Genomic DNA, 22,938 nt, shown 5'->3' with positions numbered 1-22,938 from the left:
TAGCCACAGTAAATTCACTGCCATCTGTCGACACACGATTAAAACTAAAAATAAAAATATCAAAAAATGTATTTATATATGACCCATGTTCTTTTACTGATATGCGTTAAAATTGTTAAATAAACGAAACCGTCAACGCCATCTATACGAGAGTAGGCCAAAGGTAGTGGCGCCATCTGATCAAGATACAAATTTTCTTGATTTTCGAGGCACGTTTTTTCCTTAGACTGTATCCATCTAGGAGTTATATCTATCTTTGGTACAGTGAATACTTTGAAATGTCTGCGAAGGTATCGCGTAGCAGAAAAACTGCTACGGGTTACGGCGTAGCACACGTAGCGTTGGACTATCGGGACAATGATCGTCGAGTCAACATCCCACATGGCGGTTATCTATGAGCCAAGTCTAGGTACTTGCTGGACTTGTCCTTCTCGGATGGTGACGTCGACGAGCAGGGTATTATTGTTATTATAATTACTAAGCCTACTTGATACGCGTGGTCCGTGAGAACGAGCAGATGTTCCGTCGTTGTGGCAACGATCGATTAACATTCAGGGGTTTACTGAGTTATGAGCTGTTGACAGGTTATGTTTTGAGGCGTAATAACAAAGGTAAACCTTTGGACAATAGGCTAGATGACAAGTTTTTATTAATGGTATCACTCGGTCAGGTGTTATTTTAGTATCAAATGTCTATAAGGGACTTATTGCATTAAATCACTGCAAAAGTTAGAAATAAAAAAGTCGGACAATCGTACTCTGCGCACAAAACGTCTCTTACTAAATGGTAGTAATGGTACTGATGTCAGTTACACTAATAATTGAACCAGATTTCAGCTTAATCGGATGCCAACAAATGGGCAAAAAATTATTTGCAAAGAAGACAACTTTCATAACTTCATAGTTTCATGTATATGATTATTGCAAGTTAAATAAAACTTGTTTAAATAAGACTATGACTGTAAATTTACCAGCAGTCTGCCACTGGCATATACCTTAGCGTGTGCGTAACTTACTTTCTATGCATCTCGCTCGTATTCGCATATTAGTGCGAGCGTGCAATAGGAGAGGCCTATGTCCAGCAGTGGACGAGAGTAGGCTGATGATGATGATGATGATGATGATAATAATGATGATGATGATGATAATGAGGATGATGATGATGATGATAAGATGTATAGAAAGTAAGTTACGAAAAACACTGATTTAAACGTCGGAGGTAAATCTTAAAACTTGAATACGCGATTAAATCCCGTTTTACAATTTAATAATGTGTAGTAAATTACGCAGACGTTATCGAATATTGCTTATCGCACAAAATAAAAATTTCTTATTACATGACGGCTATTTAACATCTAAACCTTAGTATATTATAGCCTGAAAAAGCTCTTACAAACTTAAATCTGGGGTCCGTTTATTTAGCATCTAAGCAAGCATTTAACAAAATGGCCAAAAAGGACGCATCTCACGAGCCTTTTCTAATTTTAAGAGCCTGTTGACACTTCCCGCAAGGACCCAAATCATTTTGCCAGTTGCCACGCAATTTCTGAATCTTTTGTCTTAATAATACAGTTCACATTTGTATGAACTAGTATGTGATACAAAATGTGGTTATATAAAGTATGAATTTCGCATTCTCTCTCCGACCGCTGTATTAATAATTTTCGAGACGAGTGTACTAAGTTACTATTATAGCTGGAAGAGATCCCGTACATAGACAAGTTCGCCTTCATAGTTATCATTATTAGACCGCAGTTCGACTTATGTTTCTTAGAGTTTGGAGATCCTGGTCTATTAATAATAATTCATCCTGTCTTGGCCGGTTTCGGCCTTAGCGACTAGGTTTTTTCTGGCTAGTGAGAGCGACGGTCGTGAGCTGTCAGGTGGCTGACGTAGCCTATTTTTGTAGTAAATGTACGACCACACTCACCGCAAGTCAGCACCCCTCCGACAAAATTGTAGTTTATGACCGCAGGTGGTCGGGCCTTTAACTGGTCACACTTCACTGGTCTGCGTCACTCTGATCTATTATGCATAATAGGTCAGAGTGATTCTGGACTAGCTTCCGCGACTTCGCCGCAATAAAAAAAAACTCGATTTTGTACCATCTTCGGGTTGACTTTAAAAAAATCCTGTATTCTACAAAACTTGAAAAATATGAAAAATATTTGGATCAGTGCGGTATCCTCTCATTATTGGTTTTAATCGCTTTTGGCGACATGTTTCGGATGTTGTGCCTGAGGAAGGATTCCCCACGAATCCGAAACATCGGAATAGTGAATGAAACCGTACTGATCTAAATATTTTGAAATATGTCACACGATAGTTTAATCTTGAAAAATATGTGTTTATTTCGCTTTCTTTTAAATCCTTGCATCAGTTTCCACATCACTGGGGTTTGGGACGACATGTAGAAAAAAGCTTCCCTTTGACAATCCGCTGCCACCTCTTCCTTTTGACAGACCTATCCTTTCTTTCGCAGGTTCTGGCAAATCGTACACGATGATGGGTGCCCCGGGGGCTGACGAAGGCGGCATCATCCCCCGGTTATGCGACGCCCTCTTCGAGAGAATTGCAAGGCAGCAGTCACCGCCAGCGCTTACTTACAAGGTAGGATAGTTGGGTCTCTATTGTTTGACATAATTATTGAAAGTCATAATGTAATGATTGTCATATTATCATTAGTCATAATTTGGTTTTTCTCAGAAACGCGTAACTTTTCAGGATTGCCATAAAGCAAACAACCTTTTTTTTGACGGAGTCGTAAAATGCGTTACGCATTCCCCGGCCTGGGGAGCCATTGGGAGATATGTGGGACTCCCTCCTGCAGCCATCCTCTCCTAAAGAGAGGAGGAGAGGAGGTATACCCACTAAAAGCCACTCCGGCGTCACCCGTCTTACCGTTTTGAAGGAGCCATGGGATGCCTGAGATTCTACCGTGACTCCTTCCGGCGGCCCTGGCTTATCTTGCGCCAGAGTACCCACACCGATGGAAAGGAGAGTCAGGGACGCTGGACCCTCCGTCAATCGAAAACAAACCTAACCTAACCTATCTATAGGATAACCCGAGGAAAATCCTGAAAAGTTAACGGTTTCAGAATTATGACTAATGATAATATGACAATCATTACATTATGACTTTTAATAATTATATCATACAAAGGGACCCCAGGATAGTTATTTACAAACACCATTACAACTATGTACTTACTGTACCATGATCTTAGAACTAGATATGCATATGCGGGATCAAAATTCAGCGCAGAAATGGACCAATCTATTTATGAATTTCCTTGCGACTTACAGACGTTACGTGCTCATAGTGAACGTGCTGAATAACGCTCTTTTTAAAGACTCGTCCAGACCGGATGACAATTGACAATATGATCAGAAAAAAATGGCATCAATTTCATCTAGCGTCCACGCGTACACAATCTTATATTTACGCTGACAGTCGAGCGCTCTAGCGTCGAGAATTGGCATTTTTGCGTCCGCGCCTCCTGATTTGATCGGTCAGAATCAAGTCGAATTGGCGAGCCAATTTCGTTTTTACGTCCACATCACCTGATTAAGAGGATACACCGCGGCCGCGCGAAATCGCCTTTTCATACAAACGTAGTCCTAATTTTCCTCTGGATATTGTTGTAATAGAAAATGTTTTAACATATTTTGATATATTAACGATAGCTATGTTTACTTACTTACTTACTGCTGTGGCGCGACGACCCGAAGTGGATCTTGGCCTCCGACGCCAAAGACCGCCATGCTACTCTATCCAAAGCCGTTTCTGTCCAGTCGACGGCGCCGAGTTCGCTGAGGTCTTTCTGCACTTCGTCTCTCCAGCGGTACCTAGGGCGTCCAGACGGTCTTCGGCTTAGCTATGTTTGTCTTTTCGATTTTTTTATTTGTGTAAATTGAGAATTTAATCAGATTGGGCGAAAAATTGTCCCGTCTGAACTGACCTTAAGAGTTTGAAGTCTAGTAATACTACATAATTCCTGCTGATGTGTATAACTACTTTCACAGCAAGAAGCCAACCACCGCCATACGCGACACAACTTTTGAAATTCTGTCTATCTCAAGCCATAATTCCTTTCAGGGGACTGGCCATTTTGTATAAAATACTATTATTTATTTTGTGCTCTAAAATTGTCTTGAACTTACGACCTTTCGTGTTTAGTGTCAATTTAAAAGTTTATCGAACTTTACAAGTATTGTAAGTAGAAACGTGGACCGAAGTAAGTATTATCGCTACACAGTATAGGAAAACCTGTCCATTTATTTAAGACAAATAACCCATTCTTAGGCCAGTCACTTTTGGCTACTATCCAGTTAAGTCCATTCACTGCAGTAATCTAAAGAATCTGTCTGCAAATTAAGTCTCAACATCAAAAAGGCGTATGTCCGTAGTAGCGTTCTGAGGAACGATTTTTTGGTGTAGAAACTAAAAGGCAAGCTTTACTTGTTATTTTAAACCATACCGTATTGTAATAAAGTTTAGAATCGTTTGCAATGGTTGGGGATGGGCATTGCAATGCCCATTGCTGAATCGTTAGAGACATTAATGGGTAATGCAGCTAATAAGAACTAATGTTTCGGCTTAAGTCGTAGACGACGCATTTTCTCGAATTCCTCTTTTTAAAGTTTATGGGGCTACTTGTTTTTGCCAGCGACTCCTTTAATAGCTCAAAAACTACGTCAGCGTTCGGTAGTTACCTTTGTAACATCTCATACCTGGGTTCTTGCCCCACGTTGGGCGCCAAAATTGTCACGTTACGTACTCTTCCAAGCTCTTGAAAGGATACGTAACGTGACAGTTTTGGCGCCCAACGTGGGGCAAGGACCTAGGTATGAGATGTTACTTTTTGTACCCATCCGAGCAAATTATAATGTATCTATTACAAATATTAGCAAATGTAAAAATAGAACAAACAAATATCGATATAGGCCCGGTTTTGGGTTTTAACTGTCATAGGCTACGAGAATGTTTCGTCTCATGTTATATTTGTTCGGTTCAAATCGCTGGTTACAAATAAAACCTTACCCATTCTTAATACATTTTTCGAAAGTTTATAAATATAAAGTTTTTTAGAAAACGATGTATTTGGACCGATGAAATGTCAGCAAAAGATTCATTAAATAATAATAAAGTAGGTAACGCTGTTTCAGTAAAAACTATTTATCAGCCTAGATATCGCTGTTATTCAAACATAATTCACATCACGGTATACGACAGCCACTCAATAGTTTCCATTCGACGAATTGGATTTATTCTCGGAACAGCTGATTGATCTATTGACCTCCAATTAATTGAACGCCAGTATAATTAATTGATGCCAGGTTGAAATTGGGCTGTGTAACTTGGCTAATTTGGCCGTCTCTCTCAGAAGCTTTAGATAGAAAGAGATCAAATATTTGACATGTTTATTAGGTGGTATCAGAAGCTCAGACGAAAAGGAATACCTACTAAAAATATGAAATAGCTGATGACAATCAAATTTAAGGCTATAATTTTACATGCTGCTGTCCCAGGGCGGACAGAAATCGTTATATGCGTAAATCTTCATTGTGTACGTACGGGTGCGCGGGCGCGGCGCCCGTACGTACAAAATGACACCACTCGGTCATGACGTCCAACATTCCTAACATTCCTCAGCCGTGCACGGAATTCGCGCGCGGACAGTAGTTGAGAACTAAACTATATAACGTATCTATCTCGTGTTGTTCTCGTATCTAGTGATCACGTTCGAATTGACCGGTATGTACTTTGTCGACAGGTGGAAGTTTTGTTCTAATTGACCGGTATGTACTTTGTCGACAGGTGGAAGTTTCCTACATGGAGATATATAACGAACGGGTGCACGATCTTCTCGACCCGGAGACAACTCGCAGGTCTCTGCGCGTTCGCGAGCATGCCGTCCTTGGGCCTTACGTCGATGGACTTTCTCAGCTCGCCGTCTCATCATTTCTGGTATGTATTTCAGGTAGTCAACCAGTTTGATTCTTAGGCCACTATAGAACCACTAGACTTATATTGACCGGGATATAGACCGTGATTACCTTTTGTATTATTTATGAGCTCCCGATATTTCGACGCAGACGCAGTTACATGCATCATGTTCACGGGTGACTGAAGATAGCGGGTGGGTGCAATCAATCAATCAATCTTTAAGTAGTATGGCTCCATCGATACTGTCGATGATTTTGCCAATGTCAAAGTGGGATCCACGTGGGATCGAATTAATATTTCTTGATTTTCTTCAGCCAGTGTACGGTAAATAAAATTATGGGCCTCTAGGGCTCTAGCCAGACACGGTTAGAGGTATAAATACCAAATGCTCTTAGAGCACGACGTTGTTCGGTAGTTATTATTGTTATTGTCTCGTAAAACCGATAGCTGGATTTTACGAGAAGCACGTGGACTACCGGCCGTTGATTCCAAAATGGTGGTTAAACACGCTTTGAGATTAATTCTCCATTCACTGCACACTACCAAATTATATTACTGTATAATAAAGCTATCGATATTACACTTTAAACAATTTTAATGAGCAACAAACAAAGGAATTAATCACGAGGCTACTATCAAGATGGCGTTCGAACCGGAAGTCCAGCGGGTGGGTGTCAAAGTTGTGTAGACCGCGCTCGGTCTACCCTCATTGTTACGCGTCGGCTGCGTTCGCTTTCAACGTTACCATTAGAATGAGGGTAGACCGAGCGCGGTCTACACAACTTTGACACCCACCCGCTATCTTCAGTCATCCGTGAACAAGATGCATCGTTCGTGTTCGGTATAGTTGTGAAAGTTTGTGTTGTGCGCGTTTAAGCGGAGCGTTGCTGGCAATGAGTTTACGTACAAATTTGCCGCCCTATCACGCGCCACGCAGTACGTTGAATTTAAGAACTAAAAATAATTATACATATACTTATATAATAACTATATAGCCTCTTATTTCATTTATTAACCTACCCTGAAGTAGCAATAGTTTCAATGTTCAACTTTTGCGGAGAAGCCTAAATCAGCGTTGTAATAGAAACCTTTTATTGTTACCTTACGGTCAAGGGCATAAATATATAATATACATTCCCAAAGTTTCAAAAATATGTGTACGCTCTTACACCTTAGACAATAAAGTCGTGTTCACATATTTTTGAGCCCTTTGTCCGGATCGATATTTTTGCCTTAGACTGTACAATCGTTTGTGTCTCAATCTTCATGATAACAACAAATATAATCCTAAATATCACCACCCAACATCCGTGACGTCGGTCAGGCGGATAGTTCATGTATTATTCCATCATTATGACAAAGCAATATCGTTTCACGACGCCATTTACTCGTGGGATTGGTCTGGGTAAGTCACACTGGTGCGGACGCCCGACAAAATACGCACCGCCCGTAATATGGACAATTTTATTTAAAGTTGCACACTATACTTTACAGTACATATGGTGCTACTTTCTCGCACTAGTGCGTAAAAGAGTACTTTTCGTGCATATATGGAAAGTTTAAAGGGCCAAATGTACTGCAAACGTTGTACAACTCGTGTCGATTTAAAACACTCCCTGCGGTCGCGTTTTAATTTATCGCCACTCGTTTCGAATTTTCTCTTTTCCGCACTTGTATCGTAAATAACTATTACAATGCATGATGTGCTCGAAAAGTGCGTTTCCTACGGAGCCATATCATGCGGAAAGTACTACTTTTCCGCACTAGTGCTTTTTGTTTTCAATTTTTTTTACAGTACATATGGTGCTACTTTCTCGCACTAGTGCGGAAAAGAGCACTTTTACGCACTAGTGCTTTTTGTTTTCAATTTTTTAATAATTAAACTTATTTGCCATTATATGTTTTTTTTTTTTATTTACTCGCACAATGCATAGTAAAACATTGCGTGCGTAAAGATGATTTCCGACTCGTATTCCTTTATACACTCGCTCGCTTTGCTCGCTCGTGAATAAAATTCCACTCGTCGGAAAACATACACTTTCCGCACTTGTTGCATAAATAGCTATTTTATTACATTTGGGAATTTTTATGTTATTTCTACTCAGAATCGCGCGCTCTTTCGATCCTAACGGAATAAAATAAGTGGCCCAAGATGTTCATTTCCATTCCGTTATTCTTTTTAGGGTTCCGTACCCAAAGGGTAACAACGGGACCCTATTACTAAGACTCCGCTGTCCGTCCGTCCGTCTGTCTGTCCGTCTGTCACTAGGCTGTATCTCATGAACCGTGATTGCTAGACAGTTAAAAATTTCACAGATGATGTATTTCTGTTGCCGCTATAACAACAAATAGTAAAAACGAAATAAAATAAATATATAAGCGGGGCTCCCATACAATAAACTTGATTTTTTCCCGTTTTTTGCGTAATGGTACGGAACTCTTCGTGCGCGAGTCAGATTCGCACTCGACCGGTTTTTTCATAGCATTGTATGACAGTCAATGGAAGAAACTAAAAATGTATGGATATTCTGGATTTCCATATATTTTGTATTTGAATTTTTGGATTTTCTCTTATTGGGACCGAAAGAGCTCGAATTATTGAGTAGAAGTAACATAAACATTCCCAAAAAAATTAAAAAAGTACTTATACCTGTACAATTTCAAATAAAATGGCCCATAAAGCGACTGGAAATTAGGGATGAAAATTCCGGAAAAAATCAAATGCTTTTTTCGGGATTTTTACAAAATTTCGTTTTTTTTCGGTTTTTTTCCAGTTCTTTTCAGAAAAATTAAATACGTCCCACACTATGCCACTTATGAGTGATGACAGTGTCAATGCCATAAACACATTAGACATGCAACCTTAACCTACCTGTTAAAATTTCTAAAAGTATATTGAAAAATACAATGTTTTTTTCGAAAGAAACTTGAAAAAAAAAACGAGCCGTTTTGAAATTTTCCCGGTTTTTTCAACGCTACTGGAAATTCAGTCGGTCATGCCATTCATTTGTCATTCGTTTTATTCAACTCTTTTTAAATCGAAATAAAACTATCATACACATAACTAATAAAACTAACATCCCGACGTTTCGAACCCTTTACAGCGTTCGTGGTCAACGGGTGACTGAGGAAAAATTACAAAGTGCAAAAATACCCACATACTAAAATAATGAACAATCATAGACTACAAACTTTAAGGCTGGTTGTACATGCAAAATCGGTTCATAAGGCTAGTTATACACTACAATTATTTTCAAGTAAAGATATATATATATATAGTAGTGGACCCGGTAATGGGCGTGGAACCGGTTATGGGTCATAAAACTACAAATCTTGTAAAATAAGTATCTTAAACTAGTTTATAAACACTGGTAATATTTGACCATAAACAAGAGTCATAGAGCTGCTTAAGTTTGACTTTTTATGAAATTCGGTTATTATTTAAGGAATTGGCGCCAACCCAAAAGTTGTCGTGTCACTGAAAAAAGTAACGAGTGAGAATTCTTAACAACTTTGCTAAGAGAGGTGAGTTCATATATTTAATTTTAATTAATTATTAGTTGGTGTAAACTAGAATGTGTTTTGTTAATTGCATTCACCATGAGATAAGGTATACAACACACTATTTTCTGACTCCAGAGATGTAAAAAAATAGTAGTATTTTGCCCAATCCCATCATAGGAGCTGTAAAACTACATGCCTCCTATGATGGGACAATTTACATAATGATGCTTCCCATGCCGTCATTTCATGTTGGAACAATAAAATGTAGTATTGAAATTTGTCAGGAGGTATGCTCGGACTTCAGATAAAATTAATATAGTTTTTACAAACTATTATTAACTTGCCCTATTAGTTATAGACCGCGAGCCAGACGCAAATTTCGTCAGTCATCGCCTCCCGGGCGAAAACTCGTATAGTAGAAGTGCTAGTTTCGAAAATGATGACCATTTTGGAATCCAAGATGGCGGACATGCACTATGTCATAAAAGTCGTCATGGATGTCGTTTTATAGGTTTAAGGGAGTGTAGATTTCAAAAATTATGTCCATTTTGGAATCCAAGATGGCGGACATGCACTATGTCATAAAAGTCGTCATGGATGTCGTTTTATAGGTTTAAGGGAGTGCAGATTTCAAAAATTATGACCATTTTGGAATCCAAGATGGCGGACATGCACTATGTCATAAAAGTCGTCATGGATGTCGTTTTATGGGTTTTAGGGAGTGCTAGTTTCGAAAATGATGGCCATTTTGGAATCCAAGATGGCGGACATGCACTATGTCATAAAAGTCGTCATGGATGTCGTTTTATAGGTTTAAGGGAGTGTAGATTTCAAAAATTATGTCCATTTTGAAATCCAAGATGGCGGACATGCACTATGTCATAAGTCGTCATGGATGTCGTTATATGGGTTTTGGGGAGTGTCGATTTCGAAAATGATGACTAGTGTATTGGCGTCTCGAGCACTTATGTCATAGTGACGTCACTGACAGTTAGGTGTTAGTCGATGATAGACCGCGAGCAGAGCAGTCGTATCACGTGATGTTTGGGTTGACGAGCCGTTGGAAATACATTACATTATTGTAGTAGTGAATGAATAGGCTTTTAATTATAAAATATGAGACTTTATTCGAGACATCTTTATAGGACCGTGACATGAGTCTAGACAATCTCGCATCGTCAATCATAGACAATACATAGAGTAGGCATACCAATATAGGTACCATAACAATCGTATGATTTACTGTGGTAAATACAGGACATTACAATGACCATTTTGGAATCCAAGATGGCAAATTTACGACGGCTCAGCCATACGGTCAAAATTAGGTGGGGCTTGCTCGACCAAATGTCATAGAGGGACCCTGGCAGTTTCTGACGCCGCCATTTTTATTTCAAAATGGCTGATTCTAAATGGCGCCCGATTTTAAAGTTTGTCCTAGCGCGCTAAATGTTGGTCACGGAAACTCGGGGTCCCATGGATTGCTATAAAAATTTTTTTTTGAAAAAATCCAAGATGGAAAAAATTACCACTTATTTTGTATAGCAACTTCTTAACGGTGCGAGATGGGTGAACGGTGCTCGACCAAATGTCATAGAGGGCCCCGCGACAAATTGGTCTGATATTGCTTAATCCGTTTTTTACATACACATAGCTTCTTTTGATAGGTACTGTAAAGGTTTTGTAACCTTTACAGCCTTTTTTATCAGTAACTGGTGACAGACGCGTTTTGAATTTAGAATCGTATCGCCCTGTCAAATGGAACGGGGGTGCGTGATCGCCATTCCTGAAGAGGCAGTCATTCTGTATAGATGATTTGTCAATTAGCTAACCTGTGAGAAAAAAATAATACATTGAAGATCAATCCTCTATGTTTAAATATCTACCACATCTTCCCCAATAGGCGTATCCACTTTACAGTACTGGCCGCTTATTGCACTCCCTAAAACCCATATAACGACATCCATGACGACTTTTATGACATAGTGCATGTCCGCCATCTTGGATTCCATAATGGTCATCATTTTCGAAACTAGCACTCCCTAAAACCCATAAAACGACATCCATGACGACTTTTATGACATAGTGCATGTCCGCCATCTTGGATTCCAAAATGGTCATAATTTTTGAAATCTGCACTCCCTTAAACCTATAAAACGACATCCATGACGACTTTTATGACATAGTGCATGTCCGCCATCTTGGATTCCAAAATGGTCATAATTTTTGAAATCTGCACTCCCTTAAACCTATAAAACGACATCCATGACGACTTTTATGACATAGTGCATGTCCGCCATCTTGGATTCCAAAATGGCCATCATTTTCAAAACTAGCACTCCCTAAAACCCATAAAACGACATCCATGACGACTTTTATGACATAGTGCATGTCCGCCATCTTGGATTCCAAAATGGTCATAATTCTTGAAATCTGCACTCCCTTAAACCTATAAAACGACATCCATGACGACTTTTATGACATAGTGCATGTCCGCCATCTTGGATTCCAAAATGGTCACCATTTTCGAAACTAGCACTCCCTAAAACCCATAAAACGACATCCATGACGACTTTTATGACATAGTGTATGTCCGCCATCTTGGATTCCAAAATGGTCATAATTTTTGAAATCTGCACTCCCTTAAACCTATAAAACGACATCCATGACGACTTTTATGACATAGTGCATGTCCGCCATCTTGGATTCCAAAATGGTCATCATTTTCGAAACTAGCACTCCCTAAAACCCATAAAACGACATCCATGACGACTTTTATGACATAGTGCATGTCCGCCATCTTGGATTCCAAAATGGTCATAATTTTTGAAATCTGCACTCGCTTAAACCTATAAAACTACATCCATGACGACTTTTATGACATAGTGCATGTCCGCCATCTTGGATTCCAAAATGGTCATCATTTTCGAAACTAGCACTCCCTAAAACCCATAAAACGACATCCATGACGACTTTTATGACATAGTGCATGTCCGCCATCTTGGATTCCAAAATGGTCATAATTTTTGAAATCTGCACTCCCTTAAACCTATAAAACGACATCCATGACGACTTTTATGACATAGTGCATGTCCGCCATCTTGGATTCCAAAATGGCCATCATTTTCGAAACTAGCACTCCCTAAAACCCATAAAACGACATCCATGACGACTTTTATGACATAGTGCATGTCCGCCATCTTGGATTCCAAAATGGTCATCATTTTTGAAATCTGCACTCCCTTAAACCTATAAAACGACATCCATGACGACTTTTATGACATAGTGCATGTCCGCCATCTTGGATTCCAAAATGGTCATCATTTTCGAAACTAGCACTCCCTTAAACCCATAAAACGACATCCATGACGACTTTTATGACATAGTGCATGTCCGCCATCTTGGATTCCAAAATGGTCATCAATTTTGAAATCTGCACTCCCTTAAACCCATAAAACGACATCCATGACGACTTTTATGACATAGTGCATGTCCGCCATCTTGGATTCCAAAATGGTCATAATTTTTGAAATCTGCACTCCCTTAAACCTATAAAACGACATCCATGACGACTTTTATGACATAGTGCATGTCCGCCATCTTGGATTCCAAAATGGTCATAATTTTCGAAACTAGCACTCCCTAAAACCCATAAAATGACATCCATGACGACTTTTATGACATAGTGCATGTCCGCCATCTTGGATTCCAAAATGGTCATAATTTTTGAAATCTGCACTTCCTTAAACCTATAAAACGACATCCATGACGACTTTTATGACATAGTGCATGTCCGTCATCTTGGATTCCAAAATGGCCATCATTTTCGAAACTAGCACTCCCTAAAACCCATAAAATGACATCCATGACGACTTTTATGACATAGTGCATGTCCGCCATCTTGGATTCCAAAATGGTCATCATTTTTGAAATCTGCACTCCCTTAAACCTATAAAACGACATCCATGACGACTTTTATGACATAGTGCATGTCCGCCATCTTGGATTCCAAAATGGTCATAATTTTTGAAATCTGCACTCCCTTAAACCTATAAAACGACATCCATGACGACTTTTATGACATAGTGCATGTCCGCCATCTTGGATTCCAAAATGGTCATAATTTTTGAAATCTGCACTCCCTTAAACCTATAAAACGACATCCATGACGACTTTTATGACATAGTGCATGTCCGCCATCTTGGATTCCAAAATGGTCATAATTTTTGAAATCTGCACTCCCTTAAACCTATAAAACGACATCCATGACGACTTTTATGACATAGTGCATGTCCGCCATCTTGGATTCCAAAATGGCCATCATTTTCGAAACTAGCACTCCCTAAAACCCGTAAAACGACATCCATGACGACTTTTATGACATAGTGCATGTCCGCCATCTTGGATTCCAAAATGGTCATCATTTTTGAAATCTGCACTCCCTTAAACCTATAAAACGACATCCATGACGACTTTTATGACATAGTGCATGTCCGCCATCTTGGATTCCAAAATGGTCATCATTTTCGAAACTAGCACTCCCTTAAACCCATAAAACGACATCCATGACGACTTTTATGACATAGTGCATGTCCGCCATCTTGGATTCCAAAATGGCCATCATTTTCGAAACTAGCACTCCCTAAAACCCATAAAACGACATCCATGACGACTTTTATGACATAGTGCATGTCCGCCATCTTGGATTCCAAAATGGTCATCATTTTTGAAATCTGCACTCCCTTAAACCCATAAAACGACATCCATGACGACTTTTATGACATAGTGCATGTCCGCCATCTTGGATTCCAAAATGGTCATAATTTTTGAAATCTGCACTCCCTTAAACCTATAAAACGACATCCATGACGACTTTTATGACATAGTGCATGTCCGCCATCTTGGATTCCAAAATGGCCATCATTTTCAAAACTAGCACTCCCTAAAACCCATAAAACGACATCCATGACGACTTTTATGACATAGTGCATGTCCGCCATCTTGGATTCCAAAATGGTCATAATTCTTGAAATCTGCACTCCCTTAAACCTATAAAACGACATCCATGACGACTTTTATGACATAGTGCATGTCCGCCATCTTGGATTCCAAAATGGTCACCATTTTCGAAACTAGCACTCCCTAAAACCCATAAAACGACATCCATGACGACTTTTATGACATAGTGTATGTCCGCCATCTTGGATTCCAAAATGGTCATAATTTTTGAAATCTGCACTCCCTTAAACCTATAAAACGACATCCATGACGACTTTTATGACATAGTGCATGTCCGCCATCTTGGATTCCAAAATGGTCATCATTTTCGAAACTAGCACTCCCTAAAACCCATAAAACGACATCCATGACGACTTTTATGACATAGTGCATGTCCGCCATCTTGGACTCCAAAATGGTCATAATTTTTGAAATCTGCACTCGCTTAAACCTATAAAACTACATCCATGACGACTTTTATGACATAGTGCATGTCCGCCATCTTGGATTCCAAAATGGTCATCATTTTCGAAACTAGCACTCCCTAAAACCCATAAAACGACATCCATGACGACTTTTATGACATAGTGCATGTCCGCCATCTTGGATTCCAAAATGGTCATAATTCTTGAAATCTGCACTCCCTTAAACCTATAAAACGACATCCATGACGACTTTTATGACATAGTGCATGTCCGCCATCTTGGATTCCAAAATGGTCACCATTTTCGAAACTAGCACTCCCTAAAACCCATAAAACGACATCCATGACGACTTTTATGACATAGTGTATGTCCGCCATCTTGGATTCCAAAATGGTCATAATTTTTGAAATCTGCACTCCCTTAAACCTATAAAACGACATCCATGACGACTTTTATGACATAGTGCATGTCCGCCATCTTGGATTCCAAAATGGTCATCATTTTCGAAACTAGCACTCCCTAAAACCCATAAAACGACATCCATGACGACTTTTATGACATAGTGCATGTCCGCCATCTTGGATTCCAAAATGGTCATAATTTTTGAAATCTGCACTCGCTTAAACCTATAAAACGACATCCATGACGACTTTTATGACATAGTGCATGTCCGCCATCTTGGATTCCAAAATGGTCATCATTTTCGAAACTAGCACTCCCTAAAACCCATAAAACGACATCCATGACGACTTTTATGACATAGTGCATGTCCGCCATCTTGGATTCCAAAATGGTCATAATTTTTGAAATCTGCACTCCCTTAAACCTATAAAACGACATCCATGACGACTTTTATGACATAGTGCATGTCCGCCATCTTGGATTCCAAAATGGTCATCATTTTCGATACTAGCACTCGCTAAAACCCATAAAACGACATCCATGACGACTTTTATGACATAGTGCATGTCCGCCATCTTGGATTCCAAAATGGTCATAATTTTTGAAATCTGCACTCGCTTAAACCTATAAAACGACATCCATGACGACTTTTATGACATAGTGCATGTCCGCCATCTTGGATTCCAAAATGGTCATCATTTTCGAAACTAGCACTCCCTAAAACCCATAAAACGCCATCCATGACGACTTTTATGACATAGTGCATGTCCGCCATCTTGGATTCCAAGTTGGTTATCAGTTTCGAAATCCAGTCCCTAAAACCTATAAAACAACCATGATCATAATTATTCCTAAAATTAATCGAGACAAAATTATTCGATGTACATACGAGTTTTCGCTCGGGAGGCGATTGGTCATGGAAATCCGTTCCTGGCTCCCGGTCTATTAGTGTGGGTCAAATTTTGGAAGCTGAATTTGCCAAATCTTATTTCCTATTCCAATATTTTATACTCATAGGGATGCCCATTATAGGGGCACCATTACTGGATCCACGCCCATTACCGGGGTACCATTACTGGAGCTTTGCCGACCATGACTGGAGAAAAAACACATAGTTTTAATTTGTTAATTATGTGGAAACTAATTGCTGAATTTTTGATACAACACGCCTGAAACATAAAAGACGGATGGGACATTCAACTTCTAACACGCAAGGCGGTAACATTTTACATGTATCAGGGAAATATCACAAATACTCCAAATTTCCTCTTACAAGTCCCATGACTGGTGCCGTTACTATACGCGATAAAAAAATATTTTTAAATTATTGAGTCGTACACCAATTACATCACACATCACCTGCCATTGTTAAATCGAATCGTCACCAACGAATAGTTAAACCGTTCTACACAAATGTATTTTCTCCCGAACATTAGGCAAATTACAATCTTCCAGACATTATAACTTCTGCTATCTGAGCAATTCACGAAATTCGCTGGGAATTTATACAAAAGTTTGTATAAATTCCCAGCAATTAAAAGCGGCGAATATTACGTATAGAAAAGATAAGGCTGCAGTGATAAAGATGCTATAGAACTAGGTACTATGCTATGAGTACGCACAGTTTTACGTATTTGTTTAGAAATAATAGAAACAAAGAAAAGTTCTAAGAAAATATGTCCAAGTTTACATTTTCAAAGCAGAAGTAGGAACACCTATTATGAACGTATTAATATTTTTTTATTAAAGGTCTATTTGCTTTAATTAATTCTTATAACATAAGTAGATAGTAAGTAAGTAAGTAAATATTCTTTATTGCACCAAAATTATACATTTTACATACATGTAAAACTACAAAGAAATATTTAAAGAAAAAATAGAACCAGGTAACAACAGGCGGTCTTATCGCTAAAAAGCGATAGTTTACTTACATTACGTCCAAATAGTAAAACATATATCAGATACATATAAACATCCATTTAAGAAGAGAAGTAATGAACCTTCAGTAAGTTTTTGAAGGTACTAAATCTTTATTCTGTAAGTAATCCAAAATAAATGAACCATACGCTTTACTTAAGTACAAATCATCTCAGTACCGTAGAAACGATACCTTACAAATAACGCTATACGCCTTACAAATAAAGCTATACGGTACTTACAATACCTTTCAGACAGATGGATTTGGCTTAAGCCAATCCATTGCGAGCAACCGTCTGGAAAAGCTCTTACTTTCCAAAACACACCTATATAGTCACCTATCATTGCACATACAACCTTAAGTGTAAAAGATAAAGCTTAAAATTCAATACGTGATATGAGTTTTCAAAATGTAATTGCAAAAAGGTAGTATGTTTGTGAAACCGTGATGCGATTTACGACCTTAAGAGGATAGAAAAAAGGTTCGATACCTTTATTAAGACAAATGGCGCTTTCACAGATTATGTTAATTCAAGATGAGAACAAGGTGCCGTTTTATTCATTAGCGCGAATTCTAACATAGCTTCCTTATTTTAAATAAACTTTAAGACTGATTTTGTCTCAGAATTGTATATTGATGAATTTGAAGTTAATTTCATTTAATTACTAAGATAAGAAAAGATAACCGTCTTTCCGAGTAACAAAAGTTTGGTGTAAAATACGAAATCAATGGTAGAGACAAAGAACATCTTACTAAATAAAGTATTATGTTTTGTAACTTGTACACTGCGTTTCATATTTTTGAGGTGTATATAAAGATTTATTTCGTTAAATAATTACCCACAAGCTTTTCGTATTTTCCCGTCCGCTTATGTTTTGTACATTCAAGTCGGCCGCTATGAAGCACAAAAGTGATCACATTTTTTTATTTTTTTATTTGCAGTCTCCCTTTTTCGTACTCTTTCGTACTCATTAAAAGTTCATACCTATACGTGATGAAATCCCTTTTACACACTTATCTTTAACCGTAAGCGTCATTCTAGATCTGCGGATTTAACCAATTACATATAGAAGCAATATGGTCCGAATGTAGCAACACAATTTAAACGCTTCTTACACGTGTATCTCATTGTCACTCGAGTAAGAAATTAAATGACAAACGCAGTGAGAAACTAATTACTGAAGGAGACACAGTTAATTCATCCTTGAGATTAATTACACGAAAACAACGCGAATTACAAACAAGAATTTTAGACGAAATTCCATTGGATTGTATGTAGTGTCATAGTGAGAGCGTTTTCACATGTACGATCCGATATCGGATGTCGGATGACCTTTGGAGAAAAACAGTTGCTAGAAAATGCCCTATGGCATTAAAATTTGCATTAGCGCTAGCTTTTGAACAGATGGATCGGATCTGTCAGTCTCAAAAGTGACATTTCTTGAAACAAAAACGTCACTGGATACTGACAGATTAGATCCATATCTGATCCAGATTTAATTCATGGCTTGTTATTAAATACCGAATACGCATATAAGTCCCGTTTTGTTAAAATAATCTAAAAAATCTTAAAGTACTAAACGATATATAAACGCTATAAACTGACTAAACTTTGGGAACAAATCAAATTATTTTATTAAATATTTTGATTTGTGATTTTTAAGTAGTCACACTACTATATATAAATTATAAACTGTAATAGATGTCATATATTAAAGAAAAAGTGACGAAGCCCTCCAGTGGTGAAGGCCGGTTTTTTTCTTTTCTTTAATATATGACATCTATTACAGTTTATGATATAAACTGAGACAGCCCGTTTTCCATTTCAAAATAAAGCCTTGCTCATTCTCATTACTCTTTTAATAAATAGCCCCGAAGGTCTACCGCGAACCAAGTTCGACGTGTTGCCTCCCTGTCACACTTACGTACGAATTTACAAGTGCGACAGAGAGGCAACAAAGTCTGAAATTAAAGTCCCTGTAGATAAATCTTCATTTTGTCGTTGCCTTCATTAGTGCTGCTGGTAATTACTTCCTTCATCGTTGCTTTCCTACCTCATTATATCAAGAATGAATTATTATAGCGAGATAAATAAAAATCTGGTCTACGCTTTTCATAATGATTTTAGCCAGAACATATTTAATTTTGTTTTTCTTTTTTGCACTTGTCCTATAAAATCCGTAAATTCATACTGGCTAAGCAAAAATGCAACACTTAGGCAACCGTGCACACTCAGTCACTCACATACAAATCGCAGACACTTCCATACATACATACACACAAACATTCATAAGACTTAGGTATAGGCTAATTTTAATTAAGTAATTACATTGTTATTTGTATTTAAGCTTTCCCTTATTTATTTTTTACATTGTGTTTACTAGTCCATCTACTGGGCCTTACTGAAAATCAGCGTCGCGGAGTGTGCCATGTTGGCTCACACCGTGACACCAAGCTGAGTAAGGACCATTTAGCGCAACCTCATTCTGTTTAATTATTTCTAGTTTTAGTCTTGTTATGTTGTGCTAATAAATGCTTTTTCTTCTTCTTCTTCTTCTTTTCTTCTAAAAAAATCTAGGAAAAGGTTTATTTAATTAAGTGTATCGATTGCTCGCTAGATAGCGCTTTTCCGTCTTACCGAACCCTATCTCACGCTGTCAAGAAATACGTCAGAACAATAAATTGTCATATGACTCATATATATGAGTAAAAAACAGCGTAATACTTTATAGATTGGGCAATTTGGTTGGGTTATTTTTGTATCTGGGTATAATAAAAACCGGCCAAGTGTGAGTCGGACTCGCGCACCGAGGGTTCCGTACTTTTGAGTATTTGTTGTTATAGCGGCAACAGAAATACATCATCTGTGAAAATTTCAACTGTCTAGCTATCACGGTTCATGAGATGTAGCCTGGTGACAGAAAGACAGACGGACAGCGGAGTCTTAGTAATAGGGTCCCGTTTTTACCCTTTGGGTACGGAACTCTAAAAAATTAGTTCTAGTGAATATGGTTCAGTGTGATGTTTGTTAGGTATCGTTTATATACGAGTAATTCACATAATGCCTTCACGCTGTCCTAGAAACTGAATAAGCACCAATAGCACATAGCACCTACGAGGACAAAGTGCTTCCCGAGTTAGACAATACCCACAGCATGACCCAGTCTTAAACTTTAGCTATTCCCAATGGACATATCGCCGCTATACTTACTCAACCACGTATCTGCAACACTCATTTGATGACAAAAACACCCGTATTCCGAATGATAGAAAAGCGACATTTCCATCAAATGATTGTTGCAGATATGAGGTTGAGTAAGTATAGCGACGATATAGGAGCAGTGTAGTCACTCGGGCAGAGCTGTGAGGAAGTCTCCGATTACGCTTACGGCCGAGTTCGAATAATGCTTAAATTAAGATGTCACGATACGATACCGATCTGTCAGGGTCAAGTGACATTTCTTCAACCAAAAACGTCACTTTTGACACTGACAGATCGGTATCGTATCGCTGTGACATCTTATAAGCATTGTTCGAATACGGTTGTCGGTTTTTATAGATAATATGGATTATGTCTTTAGTTATTTAATTGCTTGGGAACAGGGGCGGATTTAGGGGGTGGCTAAAACTGCTTGTCCACTGAAGCGGAGCGAGGCAGCGGAAGCGGTGAACGAGTTAAAAATCCACTTCTCCTGCGCTATCGGTGGATTTTTGCCTCACTCCGCTCAAGTGGACAGGCAACCTAAGGAGTTCAAGCCTAAATAGTTAGCTACTTTTACTGAGACGAATAGTCCGTTGGTGATGTTAATAAAGGGGCCCACTGACTATCAGTCCGCCGGACGATATCGGCCTGTCAGTTGTTCGGAACTGTCAAATTTTTGTTCTAACTGACAGGCCGATATCGTCCGGCGGACTGATAGTCAGTGGACCCCTTTAGAGCCCTGAAACTTGTCTGAAACTTTAGTATTCCGAGTGTTCACAACAAAAATGTCTTATGCGACATGCATTTGTATACAAATCACATAATTTTGAAAGGGGAATGGAAACCATGACGTCTGACAAACATGACGTTGACATTTGAAAAGGTCTAATATGTCTTCTATAAAAATCAATCGTTCTTTTCTGCAAGTGCTGTCATAGTATTATGTAGCGATATAATCCTCTCCTCGGTTCTTAAGGTTTCGCTGACGTCATTCGGGCCTTGAACCGCCCGCCCGTCAAATCCGGGCTTATTGCGAACTGATTGAACTTGAAAGGAAAAGCCTCGAAAATGGCGTAGCTATACTTCCGCAAAATTGGAAGTTATTTTAGGCTTCGGATCTTGTATTTTTGTTTCTCTTCCATGCAAAATGTTATATTGACTAATATTGTCTTCGGTTACCGCGATAGTTACTCATGAAATAAAACTATGAAAACGGATTATATCGCGTATATTGAATTTATAATACATCCCCATCATCAATCATCAGGGGATGTATTATAAATTCAATATACGCGATATAATCCGTTTTCATAGTTTTATTTCATGTTATATTGACTGCTAAGATGCCCTAAAATATTGCACCATATCCTGATTCCTATGGCAGGTAACGAAGGTGTGTTGCAATATTTTTGGCCACTTTGGCGGTTACTATTAGATGCTGACTGAACATGTCTGGGCGTGGAAGGGTCCTAGATTATCCCCAGGTTACCTTCCCCCACACAGCGTGTTGTACAAAACGTAATTCACGAGAAACCTCTCAAGCCCGGTTAACATTTGTCTGTCGTGTCGTGTTGTGTTGTGTCGTGACGCATATCGGTTTCATACATTTAATATGATTGCGTGCACATTTGTCTGACGCAGCGTGCGTCATACATATGTAGTTAGTGCATATGTAGCTGTAATGTTCAGCCAAGGTATGGTTGGACCGGACCGATACAGGGACTGACTGTTATGTTACAAGTACGATGCTTACTTTATATAAATATTTTTTAACCTTCTTGCTTGTTGTATTTAACTATTTGTTCATTGTATGTTATTTTATGTATCTTTTCTTCTTGTCTGTCACCTTCCGTGATTCTTCTCACCTGATGGTCTCATCGGAAGATCAGCGCTGGAAGTCACCAGCAACATGCTGAGATGAGGCCATTTCGTGGCACTTTAATCTTATTTTATGTTTTCTTTTGTATTATCATGTAATGTCTTGTTTGTTTGTGCTTACGAATAAAATCTCATTCTATTCTATTCTATTCTATTCTAAATGTGTATTAAATGTATGCGATATGCGTCACGACACAACACAACACGACACAAAACAACACGACACGTCAGACAAACGCGAACCAGGCTTCATGCAATCATAATACAGCACGCAGCAGCGTACTATAATCTATAACTGTATAATTTAAAACACTGGTCCAACCGTTGACTGGTTTAGAATGCTTTGAGGCATAAATTGAGGCATTTGATACTTGGGTGTGGTTTGGTAAACCAAATAGGGGTCAAGTATATGACAATATGATTAAGTCCCGTAAAATCTTTAAAGGTAAGTTGAAATGGTGTCAGAACAACCAAGAACAAATAAAAATGGATTTAATTGCTGCTCATCATGCAAAACAAGATTTTCGAAAGTTTTGTAAATGCACTAATAAGTTAAGTTCTAAGCTTGGTACTCCCGTGAGTGTCGACGGTGTGTCGAGTCCCGGGGAAATCGCAAATATGTTTCAGGACCATTTTAGCGTTAGGTCACCCTTAGGACCGCC

General features: G+C 38.6%; 1 protein-coding gene across 1 annotated transcript in view; it reads left to right on the top strand.

The window, feature by feature from the left end:
- LOC134755693 (kinesin-like protein KIF13B) overlaps window positions 1-22,938 on the top strand; it is a 247,587-nt gene that overhangs the window by 162,293 nt on the left and 62,356 nt on the right. Inside the window, exons 4-5 of the mRNA XM_063692240.1 lie at window positions 2,482-2,609; window positions 5,821-5,970. Of these exons, the coding sequence (XP_063548310.1) occupies window positions 2,482-2,609; window positions 5,821-5,970 (278 nt within the window). The remainder of the gene's footprint in view (window positions 1-2,481; window positions 2,610-5,820; window positions 5,971-22,938) is intronic.

The sequence above is a fragment of the Cydia strobilella genome, chromosome 3, assembly GCF_947568885.1.
Source record: "Cydia strobilella chromosome 3, ilCydStro3.1, whole genome shotgun sequence".
NCBI classification, from domain to species: Eukaryota; Metazoa; Arthropoda; class Insecta; order Lepidoptera; family Tortricidae; genus Cydia; species Cydia strobilella.
The sequence above is the reverse complement of the archived record's forward strand: the minus strand, read 5'-3'. Positions and strand labels throughout refer to the sequence as shown.